Source organism: Condylura cristata, unplaced genomic scaffold (assembly GCF_000260355.1).
Source record: "Condylura cristata isolate star-nosed mole 26May11 unplaced genomic scaffold, ConCri1.0 scaffold00032, whole genome shotgun sequence".
Classification (NCBI taxonomy): Eukaryota; Metazoa; Chordata; class Mammalia; order Eulipotyphla; family Talpidae; genus Condylura; species Condylura cristata.
In genome coordinates, this window is record NW_004567133.1 from 2,707,426 (window position 1) to 2,721,616 (window position 14,191).

A 14,191-nucleotide genomic window follows, 5' to 3' on the forward strand; every position below is an offset into this window, starting at 1 on the left:
AGGGGCGATTTGGTGATGGGAAACCCGTGGGGATTACAATTGAGATGAAAAAAAAAATGTGCTAAATGATGTAAAAATAAACTTTAATAAAAAAAAAAAGCTTTATTTATTTATGCATATGAGAAATGGGGTACAGGCCAGAGATGCAGGGGGTGAGGGGACTGACCAGAGACAGAGTGGGGAGCCAATGTACTGAAATACACTCTGAGGGAAGTAACGGGCAAGAGATCTGCTGCGCCATGGGGGTCAGTTCCCTGGTCAGGATGGAACTCATACTGCAGTGACTGCAGAGAGCTTCACAGTGCTGTGCTTTAACCCTCTGCACCACCAGGGAGGGCCTTATCACTGAGATTTGAGTCACCTATCACCTATGACTAGGGTACTGTTCATCTCAAGAATGAAAAGAAATACTTCTGAGTTTCCTTGCCTGACACTTTCTCATGAGGCCACCAAGTTGGTTATATGCCAAGGGGGAATCTATGGAATTTTCTTACTGCCACACAAAAAACCAGGTTTTGCTTCTTAAGGCACACTAATCTTTGGGGAGGGGAGTGGAGTTTGTGTTCACATCTCAGAGAGACTCCTGGGGCTCTTTTCTAGAAGGCTATGCCCTGCCCCTTCAAGTCGTGCTGGCCTGCACAGACCACACTAGTGCACACATGCCCATTCCCCTGCCACTGTGGCTGGCAGGGAGCTTACTCACTTTACCTCAAAGTGAGGAGGTAAGCAGGACCAGGACAGGGCTGGGCTGCTCCTCTGATTTCTAGACCCCAGGGCACCTGGGCTCTGTAGGTAGCAGAGGACCAGGGAATGGGCTACTGGGGTCCCTCCTAGTGTTCTGCCCCCAACAGGTCTGGAGGCTAAATGGGGGCTGCCTCCAATGAGATCTGGGCTCCTCTTCACACCTGGCCTACCGTGACTTATGGGAACTGAGCAAGGAACAAACAGCTGTCTCTGCTCACTGCACTGGGCAAACCAACAGCCTAGTGAATGGCCCCCGAGAGTGACATGCCCCCACACTCCTCTCCTTGGCCTTTTTGTTTGGGCGTAAGATGGATCCATTAGGTCTGGCCGAATTCCCTTCTCTGTCCTTTTTCTGGGTGTCTCCTAATCTGGTGAAAATTTCTCAGCAGGCGCACAGAGTATGTAAGCACAGCTAGGGGGAGCCGGGACAGAGCAGTTGCTGGTCAGTGGTTAGATGGCTGCGTCTCAAAAGACTGAGTGTAATGGCAGAGAGGCTGGAGTGGAAGCAAACTACCAGCACTTGTTTCTCACAGATCTCTGGGAGGGGGACCCATGGACCACAACCAAATTTTGGGAGACCCATGAGAGCAATGTGTGTAACAGCCACAGAGAGTCAGTGCACCCCAAATGCTGTGCTAAGGACAAAGGACTAAAGCAGAATGTGAAGTTTCACCACCCAGCAGATCTGGAAGAATGCTTTAAATAGAGGCGTGCGGGTTGCATCTTAATAGGGGAGGTTTTATTTCCTTTCCTTGAATTCCTTTGAGCTCAGCAAGCTACAGAAAGTGCTGGAAGACTCTGACACGCTTGCTGCACATGGGGGTGGATGGGAAGTAAGGCATGGCAAGAGCATGAGGAGGATGGCAGGGCCCAGCCTCGCTAAAACACTGACTCAGCACAGCAGTTGCCACAGGAAATGAGGGAGAATTCACTAGAGAGGTTTATGAGAAGAAAAGCAACAAAAACCCAACTCCTTAACTTGTTCCCAACAATGAAGTGTAGCTCTGTCCACATAGTACAATCTGGACAGGAAAAAATGAAGGAAAAGAAAAAAGCTAGCCAGAGGCTAAAGGTTCCTGAAATAGCTGTTTGAGCACACTTGCAAGGTTGTTGCTGCCAGAGCTTTTAAAAGCCTTTGAGTCTGTTTTTAACATGTGGTTGATTACCAGGACTGGCTCCCCGCTCACCTGATGTCCAGCCTCCTGTGACAGGGAGGAAGGGAGGGGACTTTTCCTCTCCATTTAGCTTTTGCTCCCCTTAAAAAGGTGACCAGGAATCGTAAGTCAACTGCTGCTTCCCTCCTGTGATTCTGGGGGTGGGGTTGGGGCTGGGATCCAGGTCATGTGTGGTCACAGCTGTTGTTAATAAACTTGCAATGATTTCATAAACGGCTTCCAAAGAGCTGAGGATTTAGTTTCAAATTATTCCCAGACCAGCTGCAGACCAACGAGCAACACCAGATCCTAACCCCCACCCCCAGCTGTCCCCCTGCAACAGGAAACTGGGGGAGGAAGCTGACAGAGAGTGCAGTGCAGCCTGGAGTGGCACATGCTGTGCAGCTGGGATCTGGACAACACGCTGGAAAGAGCAAAGCGAGACAGTCTCTTGGCGCCACTGCCGCTGTCTCCTCGGGCTAAAAGGGCCCAGCCTTGAACACCTTTTTGTCTGGAGCTCCCTCCAGACAGGGACCTGGAGATGGTGGGGAACGCGGCCATGTTTTGGTTCTTGTCAGCCTCAAGTGCTCAGTTGGAGTTGCCTGATGATGACAGAAGCCAACAAGCACAATGCTGGACTGAGGCATGTGGCCGCCCCCCGTCAGTCCTCTAGTGACATCCAGACCTGACTGGGGACACTGTTGAGGTGCTGAGGCCCTGGAGTGTTCGATCTTCTACAACTCACTCAAAGGGGAAGGAGACCCGCAAGGGGACCCAGCCCTCTGTCTCTGTGGAGGCGTAGCTGGCTCCCTGGGCTCAGGGACTTGTGGGTACTCACTGTGGACTCTTGCATTTGTGCTTGCTCCAAGGTGGGGAGCCTTGTGGAATGGAAGGGCTGACATCTGGTCCAAGACCTGGGCTTGTACCATGGCTTCACCAAGTGGCCTGAGTCTTGTCTTCTCATCTACATCATGGTAGAGTAGTCCCCACCCCACACTAACAGAAACCGGGGAATTTAAAATGGTGACTAAAAAGAAAAAGCTGAGGCCATCTGTGGAGGCTGGGTGATGGGTGATGGGCAACACAGGGTTCACTTTACTATCTTCCTTTTGCAAAAGGTAAATTTAAAAAGTTAAGTAAAAATGTTGAAGACAAAAATTAGTTACTAACCTAAGTTTGGAAGATCATTTCTCTGGGGTTTCCTCTTTTTAAGTCCTTTCTAAAACAATCTTCTCCCCCCTTCACTCCTACATTTCATCCTTTCCCTGGCTATGCAAACAAGTTCCTCAAGGTGCTCATGCCCTCTGCATGCCTCAATCATTAGGAAGATGCTACACCCAGCTCTGGCCTGGGTGGTACAGGAGCCACTGAGGGCTTGGCTGGCGGGTGGATTTGTGTAGCGGCTGGGAGAACAAATGACCTGGATGGGCGTTCTGCACCATTTACTGCCCACAGTCATCAGGGATCACAACCATTTGATACTCTGCTGATACACCTGCTGCAAGGGAGCCGTTACAGAATGAAATATATTCACACATATGCTATCAGGGTCCAATCCATTCATACTTGAGAAAAAACCAGTTTCCTAACCAAATGGCTAGGCGATAATGGTGCCAAACTAAACTGATTGTAAAAGCCTTGCTCTTTATTTGAAGTGAACATGCCTCAAAAGTTGCAGAAAATAATTCTCTGCAATTTCTTGTAGCTAAAGCCCAAGGTAAGTACCAATTTTGTCAAGCATTTAAAGGCAAAACAGTTACGAGTTCTGTCAAACTTCTAGAACCCATGCTGGCAGGCAGACTGTTCTGGATGTGCTAATGTGAGCTATAACACATTAACCCTTAGCTACCACACATGCAGCCACATGAGGACAGAGTCAGCACATATGGATCCAGTAAAGTCCTGGGATAGCGCTTCTCCCACTGCAAAATAATGTTTGTTCACTCCTATATCCAGGCTTGGCTTTGCATTTCGTATCCTAAAGCAGAAAACTCTTTTGCTATGACTGACTGCATTTATTTTTGTATTTTCCCCCTTTTCCTAAAAAGGCATTTTATAAGACTCTTGACTGAATGTTTCTGGCTTATTATTAATAGCTAACAAAAAGTTGCTGGTCACCATTCTAGCTCTCTAATATGAAGTTAGTTTGGGTTCCCAAGCAATTTCTAGTCATTAAGATGAAAAGGCAATGCCTCTCCAAATCCCACAGGGGCAACTCCCTCGCTGACAAATAAGAGAATCTTCTTGGCCTTGCTGGTTAATTAAGCTAGAGAACAGCCTTGGATGACAGGGCATGCTTTGTTTCTCTGAACTTTTGAATGGCTTTGTGTTCTCAGGAGCCCCAACAGATGCTGGGTTGGAATTCAATCAGTCTCCTGGTGAGAATCAAGGAAACCAGGCTGATCCCAGTTTTGATGGGAACAGGACAAATGGAACAAAATCTCTGGCTGTGGTTACCAGAGGAAATTGGAGGGATTTGTATTTGTCTGACCTTCCTTTCAGACATTTTTCTTTTTGAGCAAATACAGAACCTTTCTCAGGGTAGAAGATGACAATTCAACAAGAAAACAAGTCACATGTGACAGCACCCCAACCAAGTAACAGAACATAAGAAACCTTTAGAATCAATTCCACAGTGGGAAGAAAAGGGAGATGGCAGAGAAGGAACAAGAGTAAGGGAGTGGAAAGAAAAACAGCACTGAGAAAGGGCGCACCCCTGCTGGGGGAGCTACCACTGTGTTCTCTGTTTCTAGACAGAGCACAGCCAGCTGAGGAAGACTTCTAGGCTGGCCACAGATTATTCTTCCTCATGAAGTGCCCAGAGATGCTTAGAACCTCAGTATGCTACTCAGAGGGGCCTAAGGAAGTGAATTAGCAGGAAAGTTTTCAACAAAGGCGGATGAAGCCTCATCCTTGTCGCTCACTGCCCACTGAGCACCACACTTAACTCCTCATGGTCACAGAAAGGCAATTGTTTACAGTCTCCCCTTTCTTTCATGTTTTCCAGAGATGAGAGGGTAGGCTTGTTCAGGGTCATGGAGCAGTGGAATACGTGCAATTCCTGAGGCCTTTTAGCCCAATTCCCCAACATTGAGGAGGCTGTGCCTAACATGCAGACACCTGGTTTCCACAGAGGACCCACTGGTTTGTTCAGTTTCAAAACAGTAGCTGAGGATTAGGATCAGGCCACCAGCATGGTCTGCTGTGGCTTTCACACAGTGACTTTCTGTTATCCTGACACCTCTTGTAGGGCATAGAGGAGATCTTGTAGGGCATAGAGGAGATGACCTACACTGAGGTAAAGACTGGTGGCTGATGAGACCTCCCTGGCTTACAAAGATAATGGGGTCAATGGCCAGCTTTTAAATATCAAGAGATTTCATACAGAAATAAGGATTTCCAGATTCCCTAGAAAATCTGAACTCATGGTAACTCTGAAAACAGTCTCATCTGGAAATAATCTTTGGGAGCTGATATAGCCTCTCATTTGCCTCCTCCAGGCTTTTCACTGGTTTCAAGCTAGTGGGTTCACTTTTTGGTAGAACAAGTCTTCCCACATATCACATAGCTACTCTTACAAAACAACTTATAACAGACTGATAATTTTAAATTTTAAAATTACTTAAGAACAAAGCGTATTCCTCATGTTCAAGGAGCTTCATATTTCTTGTTAATTTCTAGGGTATTTTATGATTTATATTACTACTGTGAATGGCACTCTTAATTTTCCATCTAGCCATATTCCCACTGTTTCTAATAGCTTTTGAGTTCATTATTTTGCCCTTTCTCAGGTTTAAAATGGTAAATATGTCCTTCATTACATATAAAAGTGTTTAGGAAAGTGTCTGACAAACAGTAGGTGCCTAATAAACATTAACAATTATCTTCTCTAATATCTATGCCTATTTTATTCTCTTAGTTAATTATACTGATTAGTAGTTCCAGCATAAAACAGTATGACAGTCTTATATTTGACTTAATGGGAATGCTTTTGTATATATATTGATATGAGTATTATTGACTTTATACAAATATACACAAACCTTTCTTTTCTATGACCTGGAATATTTCATACAGCATAGACAAACTTTATTCCCTAAAGGACTGAAAGGCTTTGCTCATAAACTGGGCATGCTACTTTCTGAGTAGTAGATTTATTTAATACTTTCTTAATTTTTTTTCTGTGGTTTTCAGTCTGTGTAATTTCTTTTTCATGAGTCGAAATTTGTCATGTACATGTAAAATCTGTTCATTATACTATCTTATTTATATTTTCAGTCTACTAAGTAGCAGGAAGTGACACATTCACTTACAGTGGGGTCGGTCCAAAGAGAGCATCTTGAGCATTCTTGGCATGGGGCTCCTGGAGAGCGAGGGTGCTGGCAGAAATGGTCATATCCATTGATAGACACTCGGCAGAGGTAGCACATTTGGGCACCACAGCGGCAGGACATTCGATTGCAGCCTTCAGATTTGATGAGGCCAGTCCCACACTTGTGGCACTTCCTAATACGGGCAGCAGTCATTTTTTCCTCACTGAAGAAAAGAAAACATGATTGGAGATGGCCTGGAAGCGGAGCAGGAAAGCACTGAGCAGGAAAGTTATAGCCACTGAATACTTATTTTTTTCCCCATATATGATACTTTGGTGACAAAGAGTAAAAGAAGACTGTGTTTTGGAGTCTGAGAGCTGGGCTTAGTATATCAGTTGTGTAATTTACTCAACTTCTTGGAGACAATTTCCTTAGTTTTAAATTGGGAAAAAACGGGCTCTCCCTGGTGGCATAGTGAGTTAAAGCACTGCATTATGAAGCTGTTTGAGGCCACTACAGAACCAGTTTAATCCCCAGCCAGGGGACTGACCTACATGGCGCAGCAGATCTCTCCTGACCGGCCTGCCGCTACCCTCAGCATTGTACCTTGTCAATCTGCCTGTTCTGCTCCCCATTCTGTCTCTGGTGAATCTTCTCACCCACCCCCCACACCTCTGGTCTATACCCCAGTTCTGTAAGCATAAATAAATAAATCTTAAAAAAAAAATTGGGAAAACCTAATTTGTTTTGAGCATCACACACATAAAGCAACTTGGTACAACATGCAATATCTAGCATCAGTAAATGATTGCTTTATTTGTTACAGGAGGGCTTGTATGTTTACAAAGGAAAGAAAAAAAAAACTCAGTCTTACTAAATACCAGGCTTTATATAATAAAGTTGGATAATGGATAGCTGTTAAGCCTCAACTTTAGTTACAGACACATCTTAGACTTTTAAATAGTGGCATGGGAGCAGGACAAGCATGGTTGGGGATGATCCAATGTCAGTCTATGAGTTCTGTTGACAGAGCTCATGTCCCATGACAGAAGTGGCAGAGTCCACTCCATGTTAGAATCCTACATTCCAGACTCCCCTACAGCTAGGGGACAGGCATACATATGACTCAGTTCCTGATAAGTGGGAAGCTCGCTGTGAGCTTACTTGTTTTTAGAATGATCTTAACTGAGAGGGAGGGGTAGATGACTACAGTCAAAATGACAAGTCATAGACCTGATGCACACGATGGAGGCCTCCCTAGTGGTACAAGGAGTTAAAACACAGCATCATGAAGTGATCAGCAGCCACTGCAGGGAGTTGATCCACATGGCAGGGCAGACCTCTCCCGACTGTCCCACTGCTCCCCTCAGCAGTGTACTTCTTCAGTGGCCTGTTCTGTTCCCTACTCTGTCTCTGGTGAATCCTCTCACCCTCTGCATTCTGGCCTGTACCTCAGTTTTTGTATGCATAAATCAATCAATAAAAAAAAAAAAAGAGTTGCACCGATTAGTTACTTCTTTGGTACTCTGTTCATGAGTCTAAACACCCATCACCTTGGCCTATAATTATTTATCTGTCTTCACTAACAAAATTGGGTGCCTTGAAGGCAGAGGCTGTGCTGCTACTCAGCTTATATGAAGGAGTCCAATGGCCCTGAAACTGGCCTGATCCCATTACTCTGAGAACCTTTCTTCCCTTCCCAGTAGGACTCAAAGTAGTGACCAGGGAAATACTTTACTGCAAGGAGTGCCATAGTCTGGGGGTGAGTTCTTTGCACACTTCCCCAAAGGCTGAGAAAACACAGCCTCCTTCCTTCCACTGCTTCTAGTTTTTCAGCTAACAGCAGCCAGGTGAGTCTGGGGCAGGCAAGTGTTTTTAATCACTGATATTTAGGACTGCTGTAGTATGTCCTTAGAAGACAGACTGAGTTTAAAAACAGGAAAAAAATTGGTTGCTATTCACTAAATCTACTTTTTGAATGGCTCCAAGTGAGGCAGCAGATAATTTGGATGGAAAATAACTTAAATCCAGTTTCAAGTTACAAAAGAAATGAATTTTAAGCTTTGCTGAATAGAAAACATTGTAGAGACGACAAAGCTTAAGTAAAGCAAATTTAATATTGTCAACTTCATAATATAATACATATGTTTGGGATTTCATTTACTCATCATTTTCTCAAGGCCCCATCCTAAGAACCGAAGGTTTTGCTGCTGTTGAACTTTTGGGGGCAAATACTTTTAAAGCCTGCTGGGAACATCTAAAATGTGGCTGGAAGGTGCAAGCCCATTTTTGCTGGCAATTAGTGGGATCTCTAGAACCAAAGGGAGCATCCAGTTCTTTTAAAAACTGGAGGTGTTTATGCTCTAGATGAAATTGAATTCCAAGAGATGCGCTTACATGTGCAAGGCAAAGAACAACATCGTGAATCCTGGTGGCAAACCAAATAAAGCCAGTTAACTATCTGGGGGAAGGTAACCCATGCCCATGGAAATGATGCCATGGCTTGAGCAAAATTCTGAAGCAACATTTCTGTTAAGGCCATTGGTCACAGAACTGTGTGATACGGTATCCTTCAAGGATTTAAGTTTATTGAAAAGCAAATCAATAAAAATGGGTTTTTAAAAAAGAATCAAGGTTCTGGTAAGAGTCTCCAATAAAAAAACTATGACCAAAATACAATTGCAATTTTCTTTTTAAAAGATTTATGTATGCATGCATACAAGAACTGGGGTACAGGCCACAGGCATGGGAGGTCAAAGGATTCACTAGAGACAGTGGGGAACAGAACAGGCAGACTGACTGAAACACTACTGAGGGGAGCAGTGGGAGGGACAGGAGAGGTCTGCTGTGCCACATTCGCAAACTTGCCCTGTAATGGCTGTAGACAGCCTCATACAGCTGCGCGTCAACCATTGTGCCACCAGGGAGGGCCCTATAATTGTAATTTATTTTCTCTCTCTCTCACTCAAAGATTTATTTATTTATGCATACAGAATTGGGATACAGGCCAGAGGTGCAGGGTGGTGAGAGGATTCACCTGAGACAGAGTGAGGAGCAGAACAGGCAGATGGACTGAAACACACTGAGGGGAGCAGCGGCAGGTCAGGAGAGGTCTGTTGCGCCATATGGGTCAACCCCCAGGCTGGGGATTGAACTTGTACTGTAGTGGCTGTGGCTAGCTTCATAGTGCTGTGCTTTAACCTGCTGTGCCATCAGGAGGGCCCCAACTTCAATTTTCTATGGCACAAATTTTCTTTTAAGAGCACCCAAAATTGAAGTGTGGCTTTAAGACACTGCACTATGGTTGCTCTAAGTACCTGACTTATTTCCTGGGTAGGTGCCTAGGCCATAGCATGTGAAAGAAGTGGTAAAACCCCGAAGAAAACAAATCAACCTTCTCACACCCCCAGTTCCAGCCAACATAGGCCTTTCCTGAAGGACTGGCATGAGGGGCACTTGCTTGCCCTTCCACCAGTTGCCACTGCGAAATATAATAATAATGGGGTTGAGAAGGAAGAAAGGCACACCCCTAAATAGATAAAAACATATAAAGTGTACAATTCAAAAGTGCTATAATGTCCAAATAGTTATTCAACATTGTATGAATATTCAAGTCCTCTGCTTTTGCATTCATAAGAACAAAGTTAGATAGGGCCAGAATGGGCCTGTATCCCAAAAAAAAAAAAAAAAAAAAAAAAGTTGACTATCATGGAATATAGTGACCACCGATGCAGTAACATCAAAGTGCAAAACAGGACTGAAGAGAAATCACAGTTGGGGGGGAAGGGGGTGGGCAGTGTGACAACTAGAGCCTAGACTAGGCAGGAAACAAATGGGCCTCACAGGATGTATTCATCGGCAGGACAGGAAGAGAAGCCTGAGCTGCAGCTGTGTCTGCTGACCTTGTGCTCAAACAGGAAGGTTCACTGCCCTCCTCTTTATGACCAATCAATAGCCAATGATTTCATTATTCTCATCAGTACCTAAGCATGTTGGGAAAGCTTCTTTGAGAGCTGTCTTCATCTTTTGTGGCATACACTATTCAAAATCTTAAATGGCTTTCATTTTTGAGTGTACGTATTTATTGTGGTAAAATATACATAAAAGGTACTGTTTTAAAAATTAGGGGTATTTAATATAATCACAGTGTTGTGCAATGATTACCTATACCTAGTTTCAGAATATTTTCATTACCCCATGGGAGATTGGAGACTCCATACCTATAGCAATCATTCCATTTCTATTTTCCCTTGTAACTGCTAGTCTGCTTTCTGCCTTTCATAGATTTTCTATCTATACACAGGCAAATATCCAGATCCCTAAGGAGTTCATATGAAACTATGTAAATTTTGTGATTGTTTTGTTCACTCACTACGCTTCAAGGGTGATTCATGTTGCAGCATATAGCAGTGCTTCATTCACTTTTTATGGTTACATATTACACTTTATGGCTGCAGTGCACTTTATTTACCATTCATAAGTTGAGAGACATTTGGGTAGTTTCTACCTTTTGGTTGCTGTGAATTGAAAGCTCCTGCTAGGAGCTTTCTTGTATACTTTTTTGTTGAAACACCTGCCACATCTCATACCACTTATTCTGTATTTTAAAATTCAGCAAAGCAAACTGCTTATCCTGTATGCACCTCATTTTTCTTATTTTTGAAACTCAGCAGCTGGTAGGATTCTTTGGAGAAAGGGCTAGTTGGTAGGGAAAGGAAGTGGAAACCCCTGGAACATCCACTCCTTACAGAAAGTAATACCAGATTCTTGTGAGCATTTCTGAAATTGGTACCACCACTGAGGACTTCGAAGATGCAGGGGAGTTGGTTCACAATACTCTCCTTCCACTCTGTTTGGCCTGCATAGATATGACTTGGAGAACAGTGTATATACTGTAAACCAATTGGGTGCTGACTCTAATTGTAGCTGCTGTTCCAGACAGCATTTCTTTTCTTTTTTTAAAAAGATTTATTTATTTATTCATACAGAATTGGGGTACAGGCCATAGATGAGGAGGGTGAGAAGATTCACCAGAGACAGAGTGGGGGGCAGAACAGGCAGATCGACGAAGTACACTGCTGAGGGAAGCAGCGGGCATGTCAGGAGGGGTCTGTCTCCTCCGGGGCAGGCGGGGATCGAACTCATACGGAAGTGGCTTAAGCTTCTTAGTGCTGTGCTTTAACCCATGACACCAAGGAAGGCCCTGAGATAGCATTTCTTACTGAAGCAAATAAACAGCCTCTGGCAACTAGTATGTAGTCATTGATCTGTAAAATGTTTTCTCTGTCCAATAGTAGAGAACACCAGAAGTACTTGCCAAGGACCTTGATCATCTCTAATCCAAAAGGACAAACAGTCTAGTGAATAGGAAGCAGCAGGCACACTAGGATTAATAAGGTGTATGCATGCCAGAGGTGGGAGATTAATCACTTAAAAAAAGAGATCTATAATGTCATGGTGGTCTGTATATCAGACTACTCCTTTCACAATTAAGCACACATTGCTCTATATTGTATCTGCTACCCTGGAGAAGGAAGTCACACATGGGGAAGCTTTTCCAGATTTTGGAACCAACATTTATCATACTTGGATATACTATTCTAATCTGTTCATTGCAAATTCAAAAGGCACCAGTTTCAAGTAGGGCCCAGCCTTCCAGCTGCTAGTGAAGTCAGTGTTGCTCCCAGTATCTGCAGCAGGCCAGGAAGCTGACTGGAACCATCAGCATAAACTGATAGAAGAATCAGAATGACAGCTCTGCTATGAAAAGTAACCAGTTCTTCTCTTTCTATGAAATGTCTCTTGGCCCATAACTCAGTATTCCCCACAACTCATGGGGCATCCTGAAGCAACAACTCCAAGTAGAATACATCTGACCAGACTCCAGCAAACTCCGAATGCAAGAAGTTAACTGTTAACATGGTCATGTCACATTTGTACATCAGGGGTATCTATTTAAGAAAAAAAACTGGGATATATGCTGTCTTATTATGCCGTTAAGAACCATTTTGGGTACTTTAATCTCCATAATTATCCTGAAAGTAAATATGCTTATGATCTGTACTTTCTGGTGAGGAAACTGAAATGTAGAAAGATTAAGAAATTTGATCAGGCACTCCCTGTGGTGCAATGGGTTAAAGCACAGCACCGTGAAATTAGACACAGCCACTGTAGCACATGTTTGATCCCCGGCCAGAGAACTGACCCACAGGGCGCAGCAGGCCTCTCCTGTCTCGCCCGCTGCTCCCCTAGGTAGTGTTTCAGTGTATCTGCCTGTTCTGTTCCCTACTCTGTCTCTGGTGAATCCTCTCAGCAACCCCTCCCCGCCGCCCAACTTACCCCAGTTCTTGTATGCATAAATAAATAAATCTTAAAAAAAATTTTTTTGATTAAAGTTCTTAATTATAGTTATCTATAGTGAGCACTCAATATATCTGCACTAACTTCAGGACTAAGATCCTTCCTGGTGGCAACCAGCAAGCAATTCCTGCCGCCTAGTTCAAACCAGGTAAGACATATCCAGAGTAGCAAGAACAGAAATTTTGGAGTTGGCTCATAAACTGGATGAACTAGCTCCAAGAGAAGCTTAAAGTGTTTTCACTAGCAGTAGACTGCCAGAATATACATACTGCCTGACAAGATGACTACTTGGAAGGAAGAGTAATCGTCAACATGTTCATCACTTCAACGCATGCCACTCTTAGGCTGTGCCCACTCTAAATTATAAAGCCTGGTTGAGACACAGTGGCAAACCTAGATTTGAAGGAACAAATGCTAGACTTTTCTAGTTGCAGATGTATTTGTGATTACGATAATATGTTGTTATTACCATAACCTTAACTCTATGGCAAAGTCCCTTTGCCAAGTAAGGTAAAAATACCACAGTTCTTGGGGGCTGGGGCATGGCCATCTTGAAGGTCATTCTTTTGTCTACCATAATCTGTTCCTCTGGCCTCCACAGATTCATGTCTATGCTGCACACAGGACTGTAGTCACCTCATCCCAAAGGTCTCATGTATTACAGCATCAATTCAAAGTCACAAATCTTATTTAAATCTCCTAAACTCAACAGTCCCATTTAATAGTACTGGTGAGACTCTAAGTATGTCCACTCTGGGACATACTTCCTCTCCATGTGTGGGACTGAGAAGCTAAAGAAACAAGTTATCTGTTCCTAAAACACAAGGGTGGATCAGGTCTAGGATAACAGTAACAGGCATTCTGGTTCAAAAGGGGTGAGAAGATGGAAGGAAAAAAAGAGCTACTATTCCTAATCAGCTTATAGAGTCAGTATGGCAAACACTGCTGTATTTTAGATATGAGAATGATTCTCTGGTTGAAGCTTACCCCTGGTACACAGCGCTAGTCCATGAATGATCCTTTTTTCAAGGATGGTAGCATAGATCTTCATTCGTCTGGTTCCTGTTTGTAGAATTTTGGGGTATCTGATAGACATCTTTCATTTTATACTTTCTTTCCAGTCTAAACTGGTAGTTTCTGACAGAAAACTCTTAAGAAATTTGCGGATCTCCCATGTGTGTCACAGGAATTTACTGCATTAGACCTGAGGCTCACTTGTAGGTAGCTGTCCTCTGTTGGGATAGCTGATAGTGCCTGAACTTACAAGACTCTCCCTGGCTAGAATGGGGGAAATCTGTGAGTTATTCCTTCAAACTTTTCAGTAAGTCTTTGTGTGACTGAATACTCTGACCTAAACACACCCTTGTTTTATTCCTCTAGAGTATGCTTTTCCTGAAAGTGAGTCGCTGAACATTAGCATCTTGTCATCTCAAGTCATGCTTTATTTTTTAAAAGCAGTTATTTTTTAATTTTATAATAGTTTATTTTTACATATTTTTGTGCATTTTTCCATCTCAGTTGCAATCTCCTTGAGTTTCCCCTCACCAAATCACCCATGTGCCATCACCATAGTCCAGTGCATTTCTCTCCCCCCACCGTTTCTGATCCAATTCCCCACTC

At 43.6% G+C, this 14,191-nt stretch overlaps 1 protein-coding gene across 2 annotated transcripts in view; it reads right to left on the reverse strand.

Annotated features, from left to right (window-relative positions):
- Window positions 1–14,191, reverse strand: part of RNF216 (ring finger protein 216) — a 122,398-nt gene that overhangs the window by 8,531 nt on the left and 99,676 nt on the right. For both annotated transcript variants that reach the window (XM_004691926.2, XM_004691927.2), the window contains exon 15: window positions 6,212–6,434. In XM_004691926.2, coding sequence (XP_004691983.1) covers window positions 6,212–6,434 — 223 coding nt within the window. The remainder of the gene's footprint in view (window positions 1–6,211; window positions 6,435–14,191) is intronic.